This window comes from Scophthalmus maximus, chromosome 12 (genome assembly GCF_022379125.1).
Source record: "Scophthalmus maximus strain ysfricsl-2021 chromosome 12, ASM2237912v1, whole genome shotgun sequence".
NCBI classification, from domain to species: Eukaryota; Metazoa; Chordata; class Actinopteri; order Pleuronectiformes; family Scophthalmidae; genus Scophthalmus; species Scophthalmus maximus.
Genome location: NC_061526.1, coordinates 17,931,346 through 17,959,000, shown reverse-complemented (window position 1 = coordinate 17,959,000; position 27,655 = coordinate 17,931,346). Strand labels below are relative to the sequence as shown.

General features: G+C 42.2%; 1 protein-coding gene across 13 annotated transcripts in view; it reads right to left on the bottom strand.

Annotated features, from left to right (window-relative positions):
* Positions 1-27,427, bottom strand: part of wnk1b (WNK lysine deficient protein kinase 1b) — a 79,752-nt gene extending 52,325 nt beyond the window's left edge. For 7 of the 13 annotated variants that reach the window (XM_047335939.1, XM_047335943.1, XM_047335942.1 and 4 more), the window contains exons 1-2: positions 26,695-27,424; positions 22,326-24,033 (exon numbers count right to left, since the gene is read on the bottom strand). In XM_047335939.1, the coding sequence (XP_047191895.1) occupies positions 22,326-23,282 (957 nt within the window). In that variant the 5' untranslated portion in view covers positions 23,283-24,033; positions 26,695-27,424. Of the gene's footprint in view, positions 1-22,325; positions 24,034-26,694 lie in introns of all 13 variants that reach the window. The other 6 variants (XM_047335946.1, XM_047335947.1, XM_047335950.1 and 3 more) reach the window with 4 other exon arrangements.
* Between the last annotated feature and the right edge of the window lie 228 nt (positions 27,428-27,655).

Below are 27,655 nucleotides of genomic sequence, written 5' to 3'. Positions count from 1 at the left end.
GACAGACCGACACACAAACAGACACATGGTGTAGGGTTACCACAGAGGTGCCTGTCTGTCTCAGTGATGCCACGCTGAGAGACAGATGTCAATGTCACAAGGACTGAGTCACCCCAACGCTTACATCAACTAGAAACACACACTGCCTTTGTCAAGGAATAATCACCACTTCACAAGCTCACTGGACTGACCAGGAGGGATGCTGATGCTGCTGCTGCTGCTGCTGCTGCTCAATGAAAACTAATGTCTTTCCTTTTTGATCTTCTTTACCTAAACTGAACTTTTATATCTTGCAACAGTTTTCATTCAGTTAAAAGGTAGAAGGGGGTAGAGTGGGAGGCTAGAAATCTATGAGGTGAGGTTCAACACCAGCAGGATGCGAGGATGACAGAGGTGAAAAAGAGATAGGAGAGGATATGTTGGAAGATGGGATTTGAGGGATAGGGGGCTGAAGGAGGGGTGGGAGGAGGTGGGAGGTAAGACAGCGCAGATAATGAGCTGTCAATTGACACAAAAGCAAAATTATATAGCTTCATAATGAGACTCATTCTCAGGAAAGATAAATGTAGTGATGACAACGAGGCCTCGCTAATGAGACGACAACACCAATTCACACAATGAAGCAGCCTTGTACTGACCAAACTTTTTATACTCTTACAACCACACCACACAATTAAAACTTTTAACACAGACACTTTTATAAAGCAGAAAGTTAATTTATAAAGTGACAATCCAAATCTCATTGGCACAATATAACCAATATGAAGATGTGAAGTCGAGTGAGTCAGACCAAATACTATCTCCAGGACAGTCTAAAGTGTAACTTGTAAAACCCACAGTCAGAAGTGGACATGTCACCACACTTCTGACAACAGGCTTAAACGTGACCTCAACACAAACATTTCAAACTGACTTGTTCAGTCGTGGTCTCACCAGAGCTCAACCTGTGGCCCATTTTGGGTCCCGACCCACAGCTTAAGTAACAAGTGAGTTTGTGATTTCACCTGCCTCTGCTTTGGTGTAATGGTTGGCAGACTTTATAATGAGAGAAGCTAGATAATTACAATAATGTACAGCTCTGTCGCCTCTGAAAGGAAACACTATCATTAGTCACAAAGTACATGTGGCTACAATTAACTTTACAAAGACTTGTACAATAGCTGAGCTCCTATCGCTATCACTGCATGCACACGCACGCACACACACACGTGAACTGTAACAAAAAACATTACTGTGCCTACCGCCTATCTTTTACCTGAATGCGCTACAGTATAAGTGATGTCAAACTTTCTGTCTTTGGAACAATTACAACAATGAAGAATGATCACGTGACGTCCCAGGTTAACACAATTACTTCTTAAAATATCCATACAATGAAGTGTAAGGTGACGTAAGGGGTCACGTTCAGTGCCATGTGTCCGATTCCTTGACGCACGGTGAAGACTGCCTGAAGGTTAAAACGAGCAGAACTACTGTATGTTATTGGTTTGAATTTCTAGGAGATGAGGAAAGTACGTGATGGGCTGCCAAATCTTACAATGACTTCATGTTGTTTATGTAAGAAAAAGGTTGTCACTAAGTTACATAACTACTTTTCTAACCCAAAAGAGATCTTAGCAGTCCTGAAACTGATAAATATCTCATGCATTCGTTTTTGCTTAGTCTCAAATTTGAGAATATACTTTTGATGGAAATTTCCATCACAATTTTCTATTTACAATTTCACAACAGTAAAACATAACTATGACAACAAGTGCAGTTGGAAGAGATTGTTTTCCCTGTGACAGATCATCGACAAACATAAAATACATGACATTGGTCAAAATGTTCCAGATGGGGCACGATGGGGCATGAACAGAAAAAGAGGGGGGTAATGTCAACAGAAATGCCTCTACTGGGCTTTATGGCCGACATAAAAACACACAAAAGCACACACACACGTACACAAACAGAGGCTACGTCACGCTGCTGGAGGTTTATGAGAGGTCAGAAAAACAGGTTGAATCCAGAGGGAAGAAGAGAGTATAGGTAAGAAAGTCTGACATAAACATACACTGTACAGTATAAAGACACACACAGTCATACAAGCTCAGGCAAACACAGCACATGTGGGTGCACAGCTGAAGGATGTGCTGCAGCAGCAGGATGTTTGCATTGATGAATACATTTGGTTTCTGAAAGGCAGTTTCACTATTAACTGGTTATGTTATTTGACATCAAGTCAGGTCCAAAGTCTGACAGTGTGTATTTTTTGTGTGTGTGTGTGTGTGTGTGTGTACACTCCGATATGATCCATCAGAACCGCCACTTCAAAAGGCTTCACACACCTGCCCAAACTCAGAGCTGCTGCCAACACATACAGTAGAGCAGCATCAGTGTGCATTAGTGTTGTGGTAGGAGGTCCAAGATAAATCATTCATGTCTCTGATAAAAACCTGGAAAACACTCCCGATCCTCACTTTCTCTGTCAATCATGTTCTTAAACAATGTGACTCTTATGAAAATATCTATGTACTACCAGAGCAGGACTATTTATCATTAGCCTCAGTGAGCACAAATATACACATATACATCGCTTTCTCAACCCACACCTCCTGAGAACATCATCGTCATGGCTCAACCCCTGAGGAGGGAACACACACCCTGACCTGGTATCATGACCTTTCCACAGCTACACTGTCAGACAGATGAGGAACAAAAAAAACATCCATCACTTGTTTTTTTATTTGGGAATATTTTGATTTGATGGCTGCAGGCTTGACAGAAGGACAATGCGGAGGTGTTATCTCCATCAATCTTTTCACACAGTATCAGTCAAACTGCTGCTACTGTGCACAGACATAGTTCACTGACAGCTGCTGCGGTGACTCTGTATGGTCATCATCTATACTCTTAATCCATAAACAACACTGTCATAAAAATCCTTTTCAAATGTTGTGAAACTGGTGGAGTGACTGATTGTAACTGTATGCTGGCAGTCATCCACAGTCTGTTTATCTACTGAATAACGGACTATTATACAGAAAAAATATATACTCTTATCAAACAACCAGTACAAACAGTTTACCTGCCAGGAGTCAATTAAAAGCCAATGATGGCCGAGGGGGCGAGGTTAACACGAACAAATACAGGCCAAGCAAAAAACAAGGGCGGGTAAACTCCTGGTGCCTGTCATATAAGGTGAATGCCAGTCTGGCATAATATACATTTCTGCTAGTTTAATCTAATGATTTCAACAATATGATTATGATATTTTCATAACTTTTTTAATGGATTATTTTATGAATACCCTTTTTTTTGTACATATACTATGCCTGCAGATGTTTCACAATAAAAGCCCATTTACGAATTGCAGGTTTTCTGTCCACTGACATGCTTAAGAACTTTAAATTTGAAACAGTTACAAGAAGTGTACAGAAGGAGTATAATATATATGAATAATTATACATCATCACACAGGGGGGAATTAGAATTAAAGGCCTGCCTCTAAAACAAGCCTGCTTGAAGAAATACGGTGTCATGGTGGTGATGTCATAATGACAACAATGGTTAAAGCAACAGGTAATAGACATCCTATTGTACCATGTACAGTATGTACAGTATAGAAATAGATATGAGTTTGTTCTTTGTGTGTTCAAGTATCTTATCTCTTCAACTCTGTAGGAAAAGATTTAGAGAAAAAAGCAGAAGAAGTAGACAAAAGGAAGCTGGTAAGATAGTAAGAAGAAGAAATAGTAGTATTATTAGTAGTACTACTACTAGCAGTAGTAGTAGTAGTAGTAATAGTATCACAGACAAAGTGCATTAAACATAAAAACTTTAATACAACCTAATAATGCTGGATTACCAAACATCCTTACATATATATTAACTCAGGAGCAGGACCCACATTTACCAAAGCTTTAATGTTTCCTTACTGAAAACCATCGGCCTCATCAGTTCACCACACGGCCAAACAGCGATGATTACAAGTGATGAGGGATTGGCATGCGCACACACACACACAAATTGATTATGAGACTGAACGCTCACATCCTGTGAAGTCAGCACAGGAAATCAGATATGAATCATGTGCTGGGTAAGCTTTTTTTCCCCTTTTTTTCATATTCTTCTTCTTCTTCTTCTTTGTCTCTGCTCATCTATCATCATTAAGAAGATCTCCCCTAATGCATCCTTTAGATGACCCGAACACTGACCCTAAATCTGACCTCAGGCTCCTATCCTCAATGAGACCCTAAATCCTTCTCTTTGTGTGTGTGTGTGTGTGTGTGTGTGTGTGTGTGTGTGTGTCTGTGTGTGCGTGTGTGCGTCCAAACATTTCAGTGTGTGAATGCATTGGAGGAAGTTTGCATGTGTGTTGATCATGAGCTGTTTTCACATATAACCTCAGGACAATGTCTGGTGAATCAATTCTGTCAGTTGTGCTTTTACACATGCACAGAGATTTTCATTTCAGACGCATAGTCACTTACTGGAAATACTCTAGTCTAGTGTAGGCGTGGGGTGGTGTGCAGGAGAAATGATCGAAACGTCATCAACACGCCCAATTGCATATTACACTCACTTTACACAGGGGAGCTGGAGCTTAAGTCTGTTTAACGTCCAGTTCAACTGATTTGGACATTTGTAATCATGGATAAAGTTCCACCGAGTACAGGCTAGGTAAGTTAAGGATTGCAGTGCATGTATGAAAGCAGCTATATTTATTCTATTTGCACATGTATATTTACATAAATGTGTATATTTGCCAGGCCTTGTAGACACGTGTATTTGCAGTCGTTGTGAAAGCGGTCTGTATTTTTCTATACCTGCTTGTATGACCATTTATTAAATGGCAAAGATGAAGTCAGACAGGCTGTAGTGTAAATACAAACTAGCTGGAATAACAGCATAATATTTCTTCAAGAATGAAGGGAAACAGCACCAAAAATAAATGAGTCACTAAGAAAATCAAGAATGTTAACCGATTCCGAAAGCAGAGATTTTGAAAATACTATGATAATGTTTTTTGAAAATACATTTGAAAAATAAGTGAACAAATTAACCAGTATTTTTCTTTACACGGGGCATTTAAAAGTTTCCACAAAGTGTTCAGTGTTACAAATGCACCAATGCAGCCATGTTGCATTGGGTGCACACAAAAACGTAAACTCCTCTTAAAAAAATATACAAACTCTCAACCGCATCTCAACCTCTATGGAATGAGAGTTGTCTTGCAGCCAAATGTCAGATGACAGATTCCTCTGGTTTAGCACTGAACCATCCTGTTGCAACAGCTGATACTAAAGGACGTGACCTAAACTCTGCAGGAGAGCTCTTTAACTTCTCTCTTCTGAACGTTTTTTGTGTGCCACATACCTGTGTGTGTTTTCCGTCGATGAAGTAAGGGAAATAAACTTTACCTAATCGTAAACAGTACTGACAGGCATCTCACTGTCTTGAAGCTCTGCAGGGACTTGCAAAGTTCACATTCATACATTTATCTCTCCTATTCAACCAGTGTCCTCTGTGTTTCAGCAGCAGGAGGTTATGCAAGAGTGTAAAGAGGAGACGGCTTGATGAATGAAGGTCATGATTGTTCATGGCCTCTATTCACACAAGACACTCGCACACAGAGTTTACTGGGCTGAAAGTAATTTGAATATGATCCCGATGCCTTCATGTGTGAAGAGAAGAGATGAGGTCCAATAAGGAGACTAATGAATGTAAATAGCGGCAGGATACGAAATATCAGAGATATGAATCATGTGCTGCTGTTGCTGCTGCTGCTATGCTGCTAACACACCACCAGCCCACGAGATTGCTATTTATAGTTAGAGAGAGAGAAGAGACAGAAAGAGAGAGTGGGGCAGAGCAGTAAGAAAGAGAAGTTCAAACACAGCAGCAGAACGGAGAGTAGACAGGGGGAAGAGCAGTGAAAGACTGAGGGAAAGAATAAGAGACGACAAGGAGAGAATGCGGTGCAGAGAAAAATAATCAATTTGGGGTGAGAGAGAGAGACGCCAGATACAAACAGAGAGAAGAGCCGGAGAGAGAGAGAGAATAGAGATGAACTCATGACTGCGCAACAGACTAAGACAATACCAGGGTCAAACTGCGGTCGTCTGGAGGATGACAGGAACGACGAATACAAAAATATGGAACAAGCAGCAGAAGTACAAGAGAAGACACGTGGGGTGGAAAAAGTCTATCAGTTTGCTCCTGAGAACTGCAAGGTCGTCTGCCAACAAAAAACATGAGACGACGAGTTCTTTTCTAAACCACTTGTTTTGTTTGCATCAACATTCAACCTGTTCAATTGAATGAAACCGTGTTTCCCATAGAATGAGATTCTATCTTAGGGCTGCACGATTTGGGGAAAATGTCGGATTGCGATCTTTCTAACAGATATCGCGATTGCGATTTGATTTGCGATTATAATTAGTGCACGCACACACACACACACTGACAGAGAGCGAGATGTGTTGAAGAGGAGTAGGGGAGAGAGCTCTGTCTCTATTAGCAGTCTGTCTCTTTAACGAGGGAATAGTCGTGGTGTTCTTCACCTCACGGTGCCGCGTAAGACATTGTCATACGGAGTAACAGTCTCAAACAACTCTCGTGTGGTTCTGTGTCCGTCACTACTGTCACTGATAGTTGGCCGTACACTCGTCATGTAGCCGCTGTGCCAAGCGCTGATACAGGTTGGTGGTGTTGCCCCGAGAAGTAGCAACGGTAGCACGGCACGTTCTGCACAACACCTGACACCTGCATCGTCCTTTTTAAAACCGACGCGCCGTTCCTCTTCGAGACTAAAGTCTCGGCTGTATCAGTTTCCGACTGTCCTGTCGAGCTTGAGGACATTGCGCAGCAGGTTATAGCGCAGCGTGACTGACGCTTGTTCTTGGAACCGAGTGCTCCACTCGCTGGCGTATCACGTGACTCGTGTAATCGCGTCCCTTGCGGTTAGAAGATCCCGTTTTATCATATTGCGATATTATCGCAAATGCAATTAATCGTTCAGCCCTATTCTATCTGTGGCAGTAGTTGCCTGGGAGGGAGGGTGTTATGCCGAGTTGAAACTGTAAAAAAAATGTATGTATTTTTTTGATGTTCCGACGGCCCACAAATGCAGCGGGATTCCTCCCATTGCTCCAAATGGCCATCCAACGAGTAACGATACACATCGTAATAAAGTCAGCTCTATCAGGATACAAGATTTCAGTCCTATCACACTTGCCATGAAAAAACACAATGGGAGATGTTTTCCACCTTGCATTCATGAACACACCCACAAAAACACACACCCGTTCACACACAAATGCTGCATCTGTCTTTTGAAGTATCACTCGCCTCACAGTTTGTTCCCTAATGGCAAACAGAGATGAAGCTCCCTCAACAAAAGCAGGTGTGTGTGTATTGTTTATCCTTTGGATGGGACAAAAGAAGAAGGCGCAGCGGTTCCTCACTTTGTTTCATTAGCAAGGCAGAAGTACTTTCTGGTCGGACCTGTTTTGGTTGGTGATGAAAAAAAGGTCTTTCAATAACAAAAAATCTATTTAAATAATTTGAAATCAGGACACCTGTAAGACCAGAAAGGGAAGTCTCTATTAGAAATAAATCGGCACTGTGAGGAAATTGTTGTAAAAAAGAAAACCTCAGATGAGAGATTGGTTTGGCAGATAAATATAACCTATAACAGACATGTTGAGACATGGTGGTTGAAAACAGAATTTACTGTCACAGTTTGGCTTTGGTGACAGTCATTCCCATAGTGAACTGTAATGTGCTCACTCAACAAACACACATTATCAGACACATTGGGCTTTTGCCCAATATTGAACCAAGCCATGCAGATGGATTAGTTTGTAAACTATGGTGAAACGGGGAAACAAGTGTGGTGGGTGACGTACGAGTCTCTGCAAATCAACACACACATCATTTTTTCCACAACGACAAGGGACTGACAGGTGCTAAGTAAACTGCAGGCGCACAAACGCAGGTTGCAGTGCTAAAACCACAGGAATTCATCAGAAGCAGTTTCACGGTACATTTTGGAGGCTTTTATTTTCTGCTCTCTCTTCCTGTCTACACTCCCCTCTGCCACCTCTTTTTTTCAGCCCTTTCCTCTCCTTTATCTTCCCCTCATCCTCCCCCTTGCCCGCTTCAAGCTACTGAGCTGAAACCGAGCTAATGTTTGGGCTAATTAAGGACGTTCCCCACCACTGCAGTCGGAGCAGATTTGCTGTTTCAACAAAAGGGAAGCATTCTAAAGAGTTTACAGTTAAATCCTTCCTAAAATGTGCTGGAAGATATACTTACTGGAAATGCCTGCTGGTCTTAGCCTTTTTGGCTCATAACCCTCCCTAGAACAAAGCCTTGCTCTGTTGCAAGAATAATCACATATAACGCTGAAATTAAACACCAAAGTGATCTTTTATTGTTGCCATTCCACATGCAGTTTTACTCAATTATCAATATTAACAAGGCAGAAACAAAGCAGCAAAAAAAAAAAACATTACTTGATCAAAATAATCAAGCTCAGAGCCAATTTACATACGCCAAATACTCCAGAGTAGCCTTTAACAGTAGTGTTTCTCAAATATCTCACAGGAGGCTCAGATCATAATGTTTGGATGAACAGCTTTGCCTGCTCCAAAGTAATTTTATCACAGCATAAAATCTCATGGCATGAAAAAATGAAAGTGCTAATGATAAACCATGGTTAGCAGATCGGTGTTGAACCATATTCATATTATTTCTGTATTATTCTTAGCCTGTTGTGTTGTCAGCAGTGTTGACTTGAGTATCTGGCTATGTGCTGTCAGCATGGTGCTAACAAAGTGGTCACATCCTCATCGGGCCAAGGATACATACCTACTTTACATGCCATAATATAGCTATAGTGGCAAATTTGATATCTGATAAAGAAAATCACTGAAGGGTTAAATGTGGCCATGACTGTGTGCCAATCAGTCGGTGGAAGGAAAAAGGAGCAGTGTAAAACTATACGACAGCTATGTATACACAGGTAGCTTGTGGCTAACCACACTATCTGAAATATGCAGAGTGTTGCAACTGTGCAAAGTGTGTGTGTGCAAATCCAGCAATCATAGAGTGCCTATGTGCTGCCGTGTGTGTGTGTAGATGTGGTTTGGTGCCACTTGCAACTGAGACTGCATTGGTGCAAAGTTGAGGCACAAAATGTTTTCTCTTTTACACTAAAGTGTAGGTCGTCTACTCCTACTCTCTCACATGAAAATAACGGCAGAAAAAATGTAAGTTTCCACTACTAGAAGTTTTACTTCTCTTATTGATAACTATTATGGAAGCAAATAAGAGACATAAGTCTTTGAACTTTAACAGCCACTGAATACTTAGTATTGAAATATTTTATTTTGAAGAACATGTATCTTAATTTATTTGTGTGGAATTCACCTCTTGGAAATTATTTTACTTCGGTATTCAGATACAAAAAAATTCAGATCTCAAATTTCAAGTTACAATTTTTCGTTTGCTCAAATTCAGATCGAAAAATTCAAGTTAAATATTCACACTCAAATTCGATTGCTCAAATTCAGATCGAAAAATTCACACAGTAACATCCGGGCTACCCAGGATAGGAAAAGCAATTGAGCCTGCATGCAATCAAACCGACTTCTGAATTTGAGCAATCGAATTTCAGAGTGTGAATATTTAACTTGAATTTTTCGATCTGAATTTGAGCAAACGAAAAAATTGTAACGTAAAATTTGAGATCTGATTTTTTTTGTATCTGAATACCGAAGTAAAATAAATTCAAAGAGGTGAAATTCCGAACAAATAAATTCAGATACATGTTTTTCAAAATAAAATATTTCAATATTAAGTATTCAGTGGCTTTTAAAGTTTCAAAGACTTATGTCTCTTATTTGCTTCCATAAACTATGCATTACTTATAAAACCTTACGTCATTGCTATTCAAAGAATTTCAGGATATGAACACTTGAACTTGTTCTTCTGCAGACACAGCCACATGGCTTTGTATGCATGGCCACACACATCAAACACACTAACTCTACAGAGACACACACACACGCGCGCACGCACGCACACACGCACGCACGCACACACACACAGAAGCTCGGTGAGGCACAATCAATATGAAGTGCAGGCATAATGATGGCAGGATGTCTTTAGTGTATGGGTTTATAGAGTAATTTTGTTTATTACTTTACATGCCCCGTTTTTTTTTCATTTCCTGGAAATAAACTGGTTCATTACAACGTAGAAATTCCACCAACCAAGTCTAGTAATTCCCTTCCCTGTAGAGAGTGAAGTGCAGTACTACGCTGGACGGCTTTGTGAGCTGCCCTGCACTCTCCTGTGAAAGCCCCAGGGCAGGGGAGCATCTGGATATTGAATATACATTGGAGCAGACAATGTCTAAAGTACACAGGTCGAATGGGACTAGCATCAGACCACAGGGGATCTACAGTCCATTACCTTCTAAGCTCCCCATTAACGTTCTGTCTCACTCTCCCCGTCTGCGTCACCCTTACTTACTCTCACTCTGTCTCTCTGACTTTGCCTCCATCTCTTTTTTGTTAACCTCTCTCTGTCTATCTGGGTTTATCTCTTTCGGGGTGGCTTTTGATCACTCCTTTTTTTTTCGCTCTCTGAATAGTCTGGTGTTATTTTTGCCCCTGTTCTCTGCCTTCATCTCTCTCTTTGTGTTTTTTTCCTCATGATTTATCTCTTTGGATATTTCACCGTTCATTTCTCTCTGTACTGTGTTCATTGTGATTTTGCTACAGTTTCTGCCCTTTTTTTCTCTATTTGTCTTGTTACAGCCGACCGATGGCCTTTTTTTGTCTCATTTTAACTCAGTTTTAATTAGGAGACCCAAGTTCACGAGGCTGTGCATTCCTTTTGCAACAAAACTAATCTAAAGTCTTTAATGGAGGTCAACGGTTCATAGATACACTACACCACTGAATAATACATATTCAAACTAGCACACAAACAACTACATGAACTGAAGTCCTGAAGAAAAACAAAGGGCATCTCACAAACAAAATTGCAGTACCTATATGTTATAATCAAATTATAAGTTATTACGGATTGGTCAACTGAAAGAGGTATGTATACCATGTATGTATACATTACACATTTGCTTTTTACAAGTATAAAACTAATAAGAAAAGCAAACAAATGGACAATCTCACTTGCATGTGCATCTCGCCGACTGTCTGTCAGACTCGACAGCCGGCACCACAGCCCCACACACACATGCAGAGAAAATGGCAGCGAGAGGCGAGACTGATAATCTCCATCCCCCAAAGGAGAAACTGAAATCAGCAGCGAAGGATCACTTCAGGCATCCCAAAAATTATCATGGATGTGGCTTTCAAAGGAGAAAACACATCATCACTTGTCCACAGAATGTGTCACGCATTTGTCTTGATTCCCTGATGAAAACAGGAGTGAACGTTTCATAAAATATTATTCCGCATCATGTTTTCAAGCTACATCCCCATTGTCTCTCTGGTTGGGAACGTCTGACTTAGAAAAAGACACACACTGCCACCAGTTTGACCCCATTAAGTAAGACAAACAAACTTTCCAGGCTAGGGGGGGGGGGGGCTGACGGTGTGTGTGTGTGTGTGTGTGTGTGTGTGTGTGTGTGTGTGCGTGTGTGTGTGTGTGCGTGTGTGTTAAAGGTAGAAAACATGTGCTGTTTTTATAAACCAAACAATGAATCGATTTATTGAGAAAATAATTTGCAGATTAATCCATAATGAAAATAATAAACAAACTAGAACAGTAAAATCCTTTTGAATATGATATAAATCATAACAGTAAAACAAAATAATACTAATACTATTTCTGACTTTAAATACTTTACTGACATACTTTTACTTAACATTTTCACTACATGACTATTACCTGCAACTTTTATAGTATGATAAAGTAAATGAATGAATGCGAGTACTTCCTCCATCACTGCTACCAACATGCAAATGAACATGTCCTCCCTCATCCTCTTTCTTTCTTTCCTTTTTCCTCCACCTTCACCTCACATGCTGTGAGTCTCCCTCCTCCCAGCGTAACTGAACCAGAGTTAACAACAGGGTGACAGAGGTGAGCTGTTCATCACCCATTACACAATGAATAGACAACACAACACAACTCCCTCACATCCACAAACACAAAAGAAGGACAGCAGTAAACAAACAGACCAGACCTCTCAGTAAACCCTGCCTTGTAATAATTTGTGTGTGCAGGTCGTCGTCTGTGTGTCGCAGCACACACGTGTTCGGGCAGGAAAGATTGGTTGGAACATTTTTTGCGCTTTCATGTGTATTAAGCACAAGTTCTGGACATACTGTAATCATAATAAATCATTACATCTCAGCTGCATGACCCCAGGAACAAGATGTGTCAGCAAGAAAGAAATTTACCTTAAATGGACACGTTCACATGTGTGTGTGTGGCAAGGATCCAAAGTTTGACCTTTCAATTCCAAGATAAGACAATTGGGCAACATCCTGCATCCAGTCCTAACTCATCAGAGACTATCTTTTTAGATACATGCAACTTCACTTCAGGGGAACAAAAAACATAATACAGGCATGATGTAATACCTTCACATCTAATGTGGATTGACAATGGCATGTTTTTTATTATTTCATAAGGCTGTATGCAAGCCTAACTGAGCCATATGCAAGTCTAACTGAGATGTATCGCTGTCATGGTTTATTACACATTAACATGATCTGTGGCAGATGACAGTTGTTCATGATGCAGCTGTTCGTCCTCACACTCGACCACGGCATTAAAAGGACAGAAGGGGTTTTCCCATTCAATTCAAATGCCACTAAGCGCTGCATACCGTCCATGTGACCTCGCTATGTGGTGATTACATCATGCAGACTGTGGTTTATGAGGGATTGACTCCTAATCTGGTGGGGAGAACTTCCTACCTCACTGACCGCACGGTGTGTGACTGTGCGTGATTTGTGTGTGTGTGTGTTTATCCTGTTCCCGTTGACTCAGCATTGTGTCAGGCCGACACTCTCTCACCACAAACTGACCATGGATGTGACCATGAAGATTAAAATATCTAGTCCTTCAAACTTCATAACAACCAGAACTTGGAGCATTCATGGGATGTGACACATGCAGTGGAGACTCGGGTTGACTCCTGGTTATGAGTATAACAGCTCACTTTGTCTATATATCAACAGCATAAGCTACTTGTGTACCAGGATGAAGATGCATAGAGCATATATTGAACAAACATGCTGTCCAGCTGAAAGTCTGTAAAAAAAAATTAATAGAGGACAGCGTAGACAGTCAGACAGTCTCTGACACACATATATCCGCTTGGAGACATGCAGCCCCCCAGTCCCCACTCATTCTGCTCTAGTTGTGGCTCAGCAGATGACACTCTGCTGCTCTGCTGCTATTTATAGAAAAAAAATTATCTTAGGGGGAAAAATCCCATCTCTTCTCTCTTTGCTCCCTCACTCACTCACTCTCTCTCTCTCTCTCTCTCCTCTTTTCCCAAGAAGCTTTATTTAAGGTCGTAGAGGCCGCAGACACAGAACCAGAGGGTGAGAGACAATGCCAGAGACAGAGACAGACACAAAATTGGAGAAAGGAAAAAAAACTAACAAACAGAAAAACACACTCACATGCACATTTGCACATGGACAGAGAGCATCAATACAATACTTTTTTTTCTATCTCACTGTTCTTCACTTCTATTTCCATATGTAAATGAACCTGTTAAGCCCTCAACCATTTTTGTTCTATAAACTATTTTTTTTTGGAGTACCAGCTGCTTTTACATGAATTTTATCTTGATGTAGAGACTTATCATTGTATATCTGAAACAAAGGAGAATAATTAAGTTGAGGGGGCAAGAGTGGAGCAAGGAGCACTGAACATAGCTCTACATTCTTATCGTTATGAAACTGTGGCTGGGAAAATAGGGTACATATAATGTATATACAGTAAAAGAGCCTATACACAATAGTTGAGCTGTGGTTTACAATATAGGACCATTAATTACCATAGATTACTACAGAGTATGATTTACTTCAATGGCTAGTGCTGATTGTAATTGCAAATTCACTTGTTTTATTTATCTGCAAAAGGCTGCCAACACAGACTTGTTACTGGAAATCTATTACCCTGGGTGGGTGGCTGGATGTTATTGGGGGGGGGGGGCTCACATTATAATGGGCCTTGCCACTCAGAGGCCCATTCCACTAGGGAATGACATCTTATCAATGGAATGTGGGGAATCTGGGAAGGATACAATGAAACCAGGGAGCTGCCTCCTCCCAACACACACACACACACACACACACACACACACACACACACACACACACACACACACACACACACACACACACACACACACACACACACACACACACACACACACACACACACACACACACACACACACACACACACACACACACACTAAGAGGTGAACACAAAGACAGAGAGAGAAAACAGGAGCTCACTTGCATGTGCATTCACACATTCTATAGACAGACTGAGCAACAGAGACACAAAGCAGAACAGTCAGTGAGACTAAACAAAGAAAAAGAAAGAAGAAGAAAAATACACACAAACAGGTGCGCGCGCGCACACACACACACACACACACACACACACACACACACACACACACACACACACACACACACACACACACACACACACACACACACACACACACACACACACACACACACACACACACACACACACACACACACACACACACAGAGTGTTGTACAGCAAGCAGCCTAGATGTGCACTTCAGGTCACTTTACGCTGATGCAGACGACAGGCAGTTTAGAGACTGGATCTATTTTAGACTGAGGTCACACTCACACACTAACAGTCTCCTGTCTAACGGGAGAGGAAGTGGTCTATTGAACATGCAGTCAGCCCTGCTCTCATTGGTTGATCTGTTGTATCGGAGGTATTAGTCTGCAACTGCAGTGTCTCCCTTTTGGTTTGTTTAACAGGGGTCGGTCAAATTCTGTTAGCATTTTATTAATATTTAATAAAACTTGATTAACATTTAATCAAATTCTTTAAAAGAAACGGATGTTTACCAAACCCGTGTAGAATTCCCCCATTCTTCAGCGGGTTGGGAGGAGGGTTATGAAGCCAAGTCAGATGACGCGCTAACGCATTCTCTTCAACAGTGACGTGGTTGACATATGGAGAGCATATTCATCTTTAAGGGCTTTACAATTAATAGATCATATTACACCCTCTATTCTTATTATCCTTAGCTTGAATACGAAGAGAGTGGATATGTCTCTTTTTACCACTTGATCTGACCTCTGTACTGTTTAATTCACTTTGTGCAAAAAAGTGTTATTTTCCGTATTCTAGTGGCTAGAGGTCAAGGCCCTGGAGGACTGTGCAATATGACGACATATGTAAAAATGTTTCAGTAAAAACAGTAACATTTTCAGTATATGATACAGTGTCTCGGGTTTCAGCTTCAGCCCAGTCTGAGGAAGGAGACGCCGTCCACCTGATCCCAGATTTCTCATTTCTGGCTCAGGACAACATGACCCAATACCCTGCCTCTGATCTGCGGCTGTCAGCCAATCGCTGCCCTGAATTTCCAGGAAGTGATTATTCTTACAATGTCAGTATTGTTTAGCAGCCTCCTGGCAAAACATTTTGAAAATGGGAAAACCCTAACCCTCTTTTCGCTAATCAGGCACACACTCGCCTTTAGTCAAGCTTCTGTGTATGTGTGTATAGAGTTGAATTTGGGTTGCAGTTTAAATGTCCAAGTTATAATAGAAATTCTTCTTCCTTGAGGACAATGCTTAATTTAAGTGCTATGGGTTGGAACACAGGTCCTGCATTTCATACATTTTACAGACATACGAGGATACTCTCAGTCTCTCAGAAATGTAGTGTCTAGCAGATCATAGTTGGCTTGGAATAATCTTCAAAGTGGAGATGACAAAAAGATCAATGAGTGAGCAGTGGAGGAGGAGGAGGGATGAGACAGACAGAAAGATACTCCTCCTCATACATGTGAAATTTAAGGAGGGAACGAGACTGGAAGAGAGGGAGGGATTGAGATGAAGAGAGAAACAGATAAGAGAAGGAAAATAATGAGAAGAGCAGACATCGATGAAGGAGATAAAAACGAATAGAGTGAGTCTGATTGGAGAAAGCGAGGCTGGAACAGAAAGAAAAGAGAGAGAGCATGAGCTATTTGCCATCCTGTGTTACTGTGAAAGTCATCTATCACCTGCCTGATGCATTCCGCGTCCCCAACTTACCCATCAGCGCACACGCATGCATGCACACACACACACACACACACGATCCCTACATTAACTGTAAGCACTAATTGCCTTCCCATGAGTCGAGAACAAAAGCACACACTGCTTCCAATTAAAACCATGATATAATCACATAAAGCACACTTACCAACACATTCAGTGTGTGTGTGTGTGTGTGTGTGTGTGCGCGCGCGCATGTGTTGGGAAAACACACCCTCAGCAGCTTCTCAAGCATCTTTCAGTCTGTTTCAACTTTTTTTCATTTACAGGAAGACTTTAGTTTTAAGAAGGTGCCAAAACACTTCAGCATCTTCATCATCACGACTTTCAAAAACTCATGCAAACCCACACACACACCACAAGTGTTGGCTCAACATTACACTACCGTCACACACATAACTCACACATATCTAAGGCCTCAAAGTCATCAAGAGAGATTCATGAGTCTGTGTGATAAAATGCCGCACTCCCATGGGTGGAAGGTCGAGACTACGTGCAGTATTTTGAACTATGTTTGAGTGACTGTGCACAAACAAACTCCATTTCAACATTGTGATTTTGTTTATCGCACGTACTAGCCCTCAACTCACACCCACCATCAATACTAAAGATAGGGTGGCCTGATCTCTTTATTCAGCCTTAGGGGTTCTGGTGAAGACACACTCACATTACACAGAAGGAAATGCGGGTATGGTTTGCATATGAGGAAGTCTCAGCTTCTCTGTTCCCCTTCCCTTACTGACATTTGACAGAGAGTTAAAAGGAGAGAAAAAAGACAAAGCCAGAGGAAGACTGAGCAATACAGTGAAAGAATGAGTAATAAAATGAATGAAAAAGATTTCCTCAGTGCCCTCTTCTGATCCTCCGACATCTTCAACTTATCCTACATCAGCTGAACACACGGTGACCTGAGCCCACGGCATTCTACTGTTTTATCATCTGTAAATCCAAGTGGCCAGGCTTAGGGGCCTTTACATACCCCAGCTACACATATTGCCGTTGTCTGTTCATGCACACATGTGGGCTGCTGTGTGTGTAAACTGGCTTGCTGTTAGATGTAACTGCACTCTCACTTTGATGGTGACAACCCTGTTTCCTGCAGTTTTATATGGCAAGAAACAAACTTGTTTGGCTGTGGTGACGACTGGATCCCCAAGAGGAGACGCAACATTCCCCCGCCCAGTTTTATAAGAGAATAATAACAGCTTAATGAGTAATGTTACGATGATGATTGATGGCACATCTACACAGACCTACATGTACAAGCAATTTAACCAACAACTGTAAGGTGGCTGGTGGTGATTTTCCATCCCGACTGAAGCAGATAGAGCGGAAATCCAGATAAAAAATAATAGCTTTAACTGGGTCTTTGCATATGTGACTTTTAACAGCAGCCATTATCGACCAAAAATGCAAAGCACTTTCTGAACGACAAAAGATTATTGATGTACAGAGAGGTTCACAGCACAACAAAATAAAGGATAGAGCCCAATATAAAACAATCGTCACGTGATTTTTAGGTCGGCATATCACACAGCCCTAATTGCTTAAAAGTAAAAGGAACTAGGTAAATTGTTTGTAGCCAGTATTTAAAACATTTCTGAGAAAATGTTAAAGCCGCAAACACAGTTTCTATTCCTTTTATTTTTACTGTGTGTTTTTGTTTTGGGGGGGCGTTGCTTTTAAAGTAACTTCAAAATCAATCAGCAGTGAGAACCGGCCTTTGCCGAAGGCTTGACACAGCTGCAGTTTACTGTTTTGTCAGGGAAATCTGAACCTCTGAAAGTCTAACCGTTTCACCTCAGCTCTGCTGCCCCGGAGTTATCTGGGGATATTTATCTTTCAGCAAATAAAAAATAAAAAACTTGTTCTCTCTTGTATACCAATGTACTCATATATATCATCTCCAATTCAAAATGTTTATATGTAATACTTTACTCTTTCCAAACCCTGAAATACGTAAAAGACAATTTTGGTATAATAAATATGTGTACAGATGCTTGTCTGTTAAGGCAAAGCCTTGTAATAAGCAGAGATAAAGTGCAACAGAGCATTTACTGTTAAGTGAAACTGCCTTTGGGAAGATAACACTTCTTAAATGCCTGGTAAAAATAAAATCTTGAGAAATATCTCAGTATGCACTTCTTCCTCTTGCTTCCCCTCATTTTGTGCCTCCGACAGGATCTGTGCTGCATCCCTCCGTCCTCTCACCAACACGTGGGCAGAGCACCGGGCCAGCACCAGGTCAACTGAGTGCTGCACTGCTAATGCTACGCGTTGGCCTATAGTAGTTAGGAACTGATTTATTGTTGTAGTTTATAGTACTTGTTATGGCAGGAGTTTATAGCACTGATTGAATTACCATTATTGAAGGAGCCCCAAAAGTGTGTGTGTATGGGCTTGTATATGCGTTTGTGGGGAGGGTTGCTAATCCGTCTTGTGTTGCTGTTGGGAGAGAAATTTCAAGGTCTTTGAGTGTCAATAGAGCCAAGAGCCTAAGGTCTCACACACACACACACACACACACACACACACACACACACACACACACACACACACACACACACACACACACACACACACACACACACACACACACACACACACACACACACACACACACACACACACACACACACACACACACACACACACACACACACACACACACACACACACACACACACACCCTCCTCTTTTCGTCTTTTCTCCGCGCTGCCCCCCCCCCTCTCTATACTTTGTCTTTTCCCTCCCACTTTTCCTCCCTACTTCCTCCCCCCATGTTTCCCATTTCTCTGTTCTCCCTTTTCATTCACCTCCCTCCTCATTCACCTCCCTCCTCCTCAAACCCCCAGCTCCTGTTCTCCAATACTAGATTTTTCTATTTTTAAAATGTGTTCGATCCGTTCTCCATTCTGCTCTTTACCCCACTGTTTCTACCAGAGGTGGTTAAATGCTGGACAGGCTTCCTAGTGATCACAGTCGACTTAACAGGCTAAACTTTGACCTATAACCCTCCATCTCTGCCCTATGACAGGGCTTCATTTCTCTTTTTCCCCCCATTTATGCTTTCTTTTTACCAAGATGACTTATGCTTCTAATCTCAGAGGGGTAACCATAACAGATGACGGTTTCATCTCACAATTATTTCACCATTTCATGAGCCAGATACTCCAAAGCTGATGCTTGGTTTTGTGCCAGTGAGGCTAATAACTCTTACAAACATTTACCAACATCTGGCCCTCTGTATTTTCCCACTTAAAAGATTTCAGATTATTTAATATGGTTAAATAAACACTATGCGTAACCGCTACTATCATTATTGATTTTAGATTTTCTAGATTAGAGCCTCAAGATTAAACTGACCACAGACATTTCCTCTGGTCTATTTTCACCTATTCCAGGAGAACTGTCACCTTCCACTTTTCCATCCATCATCTACCATCCATCCAGTCTGAGGGTACCTTAAGCTAAACTACAGACTTCCTCCTCTTTCTACACTCATGGTCTGTTTTCATCAATCTATTCCTTCACTAAGGCTTAGACAAACTATCTGCTCCATCTTGTTTCTCCTCCTCCTGATCCTCCTACATCCATCTATCTCTGGAAACAAAAGTTAACCTGGTTTGGAGATGATGCCAAAGATTAGAACACATTCATACCACAGCCACACATATGCACAAACACACATTAGCACATACAGAAAACCGACAAGTTCCAGATGATCCTGACTCCCACAGGTCTCCAGTTGCCATGCCCACCCAGTGAGTGAGTGTGATTGGTTGTACTGTGTGTGTCTGTGTGCGTGTGTGTATGTAACTTTACTCCCACCATTCTGCCACATGTCAGCAGTTGCTCAGTCATCTTTCTCTCACACACACACACACACAATCACTCACTCACTCACACACACATAGGATTACATCCAGGCACTATAGCAAAGTACTTGTCTCTGCATGGGTACAGCCTAGTCAGAGAGAGAATGGTGAAAGAAAGAGGCATGTGTGACAGAGAGAGAAAACTCCACACACGGGGTAGACGTGTGTTTTCTGATAAACACAGTGTTTCCTTGGTGCTGGGGAATCAGGCAAAGCTGATTTTAGCTCCTGGGATTGAGGCGGACTCGAGGAGCACCTGTGATGGAGATGACAGCAAAACAACCGCACAGTCCCGGAGGAAATATTCCTACACTGAGAATTAGAAACAAGTGCAGATTCGCAAAGAAAACATTTAATTGTACAATAGCACCTTGTTCGACTTTTTTGGGTTGAAATTGATTAAACAATCAGTCAATTTTCTTTGCTTGATTTCTGACGTATTACAAATTACACCCAGCATGGGGCTGATTAAGTCACCAACTGTCCTTAATTTATATCCTGTTATTTAGAGAAACTTTTTGCAGAATAACAGAAAAACATTTTTTTTTTTTTTTGAAATTTTTCAGAAAAGCTTTTCCTCAGGCTCAGTATTTCATCAGGGCACGCAGTTCCACGTGAATCCATGTAACTGTTTCCTTCCTTAGCTAAAATCTCAGCAAAGTCAGGGCCCTGAAAGTCAAAAAACTTTGTGCCACTGAGTTATTCTACATCTCCAGCTGATTGAAGCACCACTGTCTCTGTGATTACTTCATTTTCTGTCACTTCTCTCCCACTCATACTTTCTGTCTCTCTCTGACACACACTGCACAAGTTGCTTCACTGTACCATATTGTTGCAATAGCATCCTGTGGTGAATTGTGTGCCATCCTGTCTCATGTTTCACCTTTTTGTCAACCCTTATGTATCTACAGAAAACAATGATGGCTGATTGAGAAAAACAATACAGGCGCAGCTGGGACGTCATCTGTGCTGTATAGAAGTAGGTCCAAAATTTAACACTTTCACATAACTTCCCCAGAAAGTCTGGGGAATTTTGACCGAAACATTTTCCGTCATAACTTATCAAGAACATAGATTCATAAGGTTTGATTTCCAGCGCATCCGACTGCCAATCATCAGAAAATCAAACCCATGCATTCAGTGACATTTAGCTCCTCTTCCTCATTGGATGCTCATTTATGCAATGTGTGTTAGTGGTAATCTGATTCACCGCAGCCTCTTTTCACACACACAGTTTGTTGTTACAGTCGAGGCAGGGTAACTGAAATGATGTAGCGATGAAAAACCAAAACCATTATTATGAGGAAACGAGGTACCTAAGCTACAGTGAGGGAGTTGCACCAGACCTCGTCAGTTACTCAGATTTTTCTGTTAGGGCTTAATTAGCGTAACAAAAGAGATGTTTTCCAAAAATTTGGAGACATTCTCCATCTTACAGCTGTTTCAATATTTTAGAAAGACAAATTTGGCCTATGGTCAACATCATAAAATTTTAATAACCCAAAAAATGTGGAGCGATATTTCGCAATAAACCAGACCATGAAGCAACATTTCTATAGTGACTGACATGGAGAGAGAATCCATCATTCGTGGGGAAAAACAGTTGGAGCATCTATGACAGCTATTGTGGAGCTAGTAGAACAGGATTCACATTCCCCGTCAATAAAACCTTAACTCAAGACAACCTCAGGACAATTGTGCAAATCAAATTCCATGTAACTGAAAAGTTAGACAAGAGAATCCAAAGCCAAATAAATCTCAAAAGAGAAATTTCCAAACATGAACTACCTCACTTCTGCTGCTTTAGATTATACACAAACATTTTGTTGATAGGACGCATGTGAATAAACGTTTCTCCAAACTTGCGCTTTCCTGCCCTTGGTTGAACTGTGGCCCTTCTAGACTAAAATGCAGCAACAACCAAAGCAGCGAACACATGCAGCTTGAGCCAGAATGTAATCTGCAACTGCATCTCAAACTCTGATGGATTGAGATTTAATTTTGTGAACATTTATAGAGGAACGCATTTAGGTGAGTGGGAAGTTCTCACGTATCAGTAGCTTCAAGGTCTCAAGGTAAACAGGAAGAGAAATAGCGCAGGCACTAAAGATGTGTCAGTTTATGAGTGTGGACTTACTTGGAGTTCACACCAGGCCACTTCCACCGTCGTCTCTGTATCCAGTCCCTTGTACACAGTCTTGAAGGAGCCTCTTCCAATCTCAATGTCAAATTTCAGGAAGCGCCCGTCAGGTGAAGTCCCAACAGCTTTTGTCTCAACCTCCTCTATATCCTCTTGCACTCGTTTCTCAGCTTCCCTCTGCTCTGCTCTTGCTTTGGCGAGACCCTTCTCCTCCTCCGTCTCCCTCTCCTTCTCCTCGGCCAAACTGCTTACACGACTCTCGTCTACAGGTTCTATCACTTTTCCATCCTTTGTGACCTGCTGTGTGTTCTCAGACCCTCTGGCCCGCAATGTGACGTCAGGCTGTTTGCCTACTGTTTTATCTGTAATATCCAATGCTGTCGGGCTGGCCTCTTTTTCTGCCCCATCTGCACTATGCTCAACGCTGCTAATAGTGGAAACGACAACCGTAACACTGCCTACAACTAAATCCCCCTCAGCACTTTGTACCTGCACCTCTGCAACCGCCTCACTATGCCCAACACAAGGATGACGAGTGTTGCTTTGCAAATAGGAACCTCTTGGGGACTCCCCATCATCAGCATCTCGCACCCCAGGTCCAGGCCCTGAGGGCTGTGGAGTGAGGAAGATGGGAGGCCCTTCACAGTCTGGGGGTGAGGTGAGTATCACAGCTGCTTTGCTGGGCAGGTCCAGAGCCGTGGCATTAGAGTCACATATTACGCTGCGGCGGAAGAAGCGGTGCTCAGCTGTTTTAGAGTCTCTATCCAGCGTGTGGCGCCGACGTTGGACCTCGGGGTGTCCCCCCAGCTTCTCCACCACATGCGAGTCTGAACTGGCAGAGCCGTTCACATTCTTTTGAGGGGTCTGGGGTGATGGACAGAGGGAGGCAGAGGGAGGAGGGGGGGCCGGGGCAATGAATTTCACCGCTTTGCTGTTGCTATCGCTTTCAGACATTCTTATTGCAAGGCTCAGACCACAAGAGAAAAATTTGATATATATAAATAATATAATTTTTTAATATAAGTAATCACACCAATTTATGTGTTAAATGATTGTGGGTGCAAATCTTGACCAGCAAGCTCCTTTTCAAGTGAAAAGCTTTCCGAACTCTGATCAAACTCCAGGAAAAGAAATTTGGACAAGTTACAGACCATGAATCAATCAAACCAATTTGACAGTAGCAATTTTTGTTGTTCTGTAGTTGTTGTTGGGTTTTTTGCAAGAATTTATTATCTACTTCCCCTTTGCAATGTTAACTTGTTTCAACAAGACAACCCACAGTTCCTGCAAGGCCCTTCCATACAGGGCTCAGGGAAGCCCCAGGGGAGGCTAAGGGGCTTTCTCTTTAAGATTGGGGAGGGGCGGGGCAAAAGGTAGTCAGAGGAGGGGGAGTGCAAGCACTGCAATGATTTGACACCTGTCAAATTAACACTTGAATCCATCCTGATGCCAAAATCCAGAGAGCAAACACCACGACATGGAAGAACCGGAGATCTAACAGACCAGTGTGGCTGATTAGATGAAACAGGGTAGGAATCCAATCTGTTACAGCTCTAGTCGGAGATCTATTGCATTTTTGGTATGAACAGGCTGAATCCTCCACTGCTCACTGACGGCAGGACTCCGTTGAGAGGTTGCTGGCCTGCCTAGTAAGGCCAGACAGACGCCTAGCCTGCTCCAGCTTGGTCCTCTTCTGTTCTTGTCACTGGAAATAAAGAGACAGGAGAGAGCTGAAAGATTATTTCTTTACATATCTGACCATACATCACAAAAATCACCTCATAGGTCTATAACCAACTTCATGGGACTCCTTAAATGATACTTGGTTCCCTGCTAAAGTGACTAGTAGAAAATACAAGCTGTCAGATACTTGTCGTATTTTATCACCATTTGGCCAATGATCAGTAATATGAGTGACACAAGCACTGTGGGAAATTAACTCAAGCCAAACGCTGGTTACAGGTAGCAAATCTCTCTTTCTCTCAGCACTACTGTAAGAGCAGTAAATTAGGTTGGTAAACCAGTCAAACTAGGCCACTGAATGACAACACTGGGTTTCTCACGTCTTAAAATAAATATTTACATTTATTAGACGAGTAACTCATTATTCCAGATTTGGCTGTTGGCAGAATTACACAGACTTTTGACGCAAGAAAAAAAACAACCCTGCACACTTGATTTGACTTATCTGTGAGCGTTTGACTTGGAGTTGAACCCTGCATTACTTTTAATCTCCAACTCCAGCTCAGTGACAACAAAGAGTTCTGCATCAGCGCGTCAGTCTTTCCCTCCGAGTCGCCCCTGTGTAGTTAATGCAGTGGAGGGAAGCAGCAGAGTGTGCGCCCTAATTGCTCCACGTTCCAAATTTAGCCCATAGTCACCACAGCCTAGCTGACCCCGCGGTTAGGCTACTCGGTGGCAATTCAGCAGCTTGACATGAGAGAGGAGCGGAGGGGGGGCACTCAGGGTGACGGAGATAGAACCGCTGCACAGAAACAAAATCCATATCTGAGTGTGTTGCAGTACATGCCAAATAACTGAAAACTTATGAGAAGCTAAGAAATGTGCTTGCTGAAGTGGCAGTTGCAGAAGTCTACTGTGTTATCATAGTGGCATAGGAGAACATGATGTTATAGATAATCACAGAACATTAATTAATTTTTAAAACAACAACCCATAACAAGTTTTCCCAGGTCTTGTGCAAAGTGACTCAGTAAACTGAAAACGGCCCCAAACCACACTCACAACAAATCAATCCAATTGGTGTGTGACCACTTCATATGAAGGCATATGAGCTGCAAAGGACGCAAAAACCCCAAAATGATCTCACGTCGATAAACTGTGAGTTTTCTTTGCAGGCAATATGAAACTTGTAATTGTTCTGAAGATACTTTTAAATTAGATTTGTCCAGACTGTTTCCTAATATTCCAGAGATCAGTTTGGCCCGACAGGACACTGTCGACTGCCTCGATCAAGGGGAGTGGGTAAAGGATTAGTCCTGAAGAAGTCACAGAAGGTACATGTGCCTTAAGGCAATCAGGTCAAATCTCAGTGATTTTTCTCTCCCGCTTCTAATGTTCAATGATAATTTATGAGTAGGTTTTTTAATTGTGCCTGAAACAATCCCTCAGATTCATGAGCCTGGAACTATTTGGGCATGTGATGGCACCTGTCTGCCCCGCAGCTTGAAAGGAGTATTTCACTCAACCAGATGTCTCTACCTCCAGTCCAGGTGTACACTGTGGAGAAAGGACCTACGGTGATCAATGAGGTAACACATTACACAGCACGATGACACACGACTGAAGAGACCAGACGGATGACTAACGTGTGAAAAGAGACACACTCACTGAAGTGGCTTACAGGTTGTGTTTCATCCCTCAGATCTAAATATTTCACTGGACAGCTCTGCAACCCCCCCCCCCCCCCCCTGAACTTACAAGTCGATTGCCTGAAAGGGATAAACACCTAATACTCTTTATAATATTGCGGGCTAACGTTCAACTTCAGTATCGCCCTGGGAATCTATTTAGACTAAATGCTGCTGGGGGAAAAAAAGCATCTGCCTCCTCTTGACATGAAGCTTATTCAAGACACGAGCCACGAGGAGACGTTTGCACGGTGATTTCACAACAGCTGAGGGATGGTGGTCGTTTAAATATATAAAAAGTTCATGTTTTTTATATAGATTTTATTGCATTTGGTCCATTTTGACTGCAGATTGTGATGTTAAGGCCAGGTGCGCCACATTAGTATTTAGAGTAACGGAAGCTTATTCAACAGGTGTGTAAATATACATTAGTAACATCACAGGTGTCCTCAATGACTCATTAGTTAACCTGAAGTTAGCCCTGCTAGCATAGACTAGCTATATCACGCAAAATAGATGGAATATTTATTCAAAGTGTTTATACAATATTAGGTTATAAAAATATTCACTAAAACAATAAAAATAAATTAAATTCTTATTCTATATGATATGATAATAAAAACATTCAAGCATAGCTAAAACTGAAGGGTCAAAGTTGCGTTTAAAGTAGAAGTAAATGGCCAGTATTTTGAATTAAGTGCAGATAAAAAATTTGTAGTAAAATATTATTTAAAATGTTTTAATTGTGGGTCGATAAAAGCTAAAGGGGGAAAAAGAGTTGATCTTATAGAAAAGAGCACAGGAGAGAAAACACGAGGTACGGAGGAGCTAGACTCGACACTGGCAGTCAAGGAGCGAAGCCAAATGTAACTTATGATGATGGCACATATTCATATTTCATATGAGTCGTCGGAGATTCACCGGGCTGTGAGGGGGCGAGGCTGCTCACGACTCAGACACAGAGACACCACGAGGCAGAAGAACCGCACCGTTACCTGTCACATCGTCAGCTCACCGGAGGGACACGACGGTTCCAACTTGATGGAGAAGCCTTCGACTCCTCCGCTGGTTCGGGGGCGGGGGTCGGCTCCGGCAGCACCAGTGTCCGTGGAGTGCGTCACGTTAAAGCCACAGTTGGTTGCTCAAGAAGACCCTAAACGATCGTAGTGACACCGCCGCTGTGCGCTCAACTACTGCCTCGACCGCGTCCCTCTCCGGGGCCCCCGGCGGCGAGGGCTGTGAGCGGGACGTGCCGACCGACAGACACCTCCCGCGGCGGGGAAGGGAAGCCAAGTTCGCCCGCTGGTGTCGCGGCGGCTCCGCTGCTTCTCTCCGGCTCGTCTCCGTGCTGTCGGTGTCCGGGGTCCGCGAAGGCAGCAGCCTCGCTCACACTGCGCTGTGTCTCCCCATCCGCTCCGCTCCGCTCCTGCCCGGCGCCGCTTTGCCCCCGTTCGCCTGGTGCGGTGCAATTAATCCGACGCGATCCACACTTATTCCCCCCCCCGTGTTTCAAGCCATCGGACGGCGGCTCCGCGTGCTCCGGGCTCTACTCGGCTCTGCTCTGGCGATGACTCGACAGGGAGACGACGGCGCTTTCCACACCGAGGAGCCGCGTCAAGACAGCGACCGTTCACCCGGATGGTACAGGAACAAGAGGCGGTCTTTCAAAATAAAGCAACAACAAAAAACCATGAGATGACCAAACTAAAACCCACCCATCTGTATCAGTCCATTAGACTATAGTGCTTTATATATAAAAACACAAGACATTCTTTGCTTTTGTGATATCACCCCATTGTCCTGTGTTGTATTTGCTAGAGGAGTCTACGTGTGACTGATATATATATATATATATATATATATATATATATATATATATATATATATATATATATATATATTAAAAAGAAAGAAAAACAAGCTTTGACTGGAGCGTGTTAAAAAAAGGAAATAATA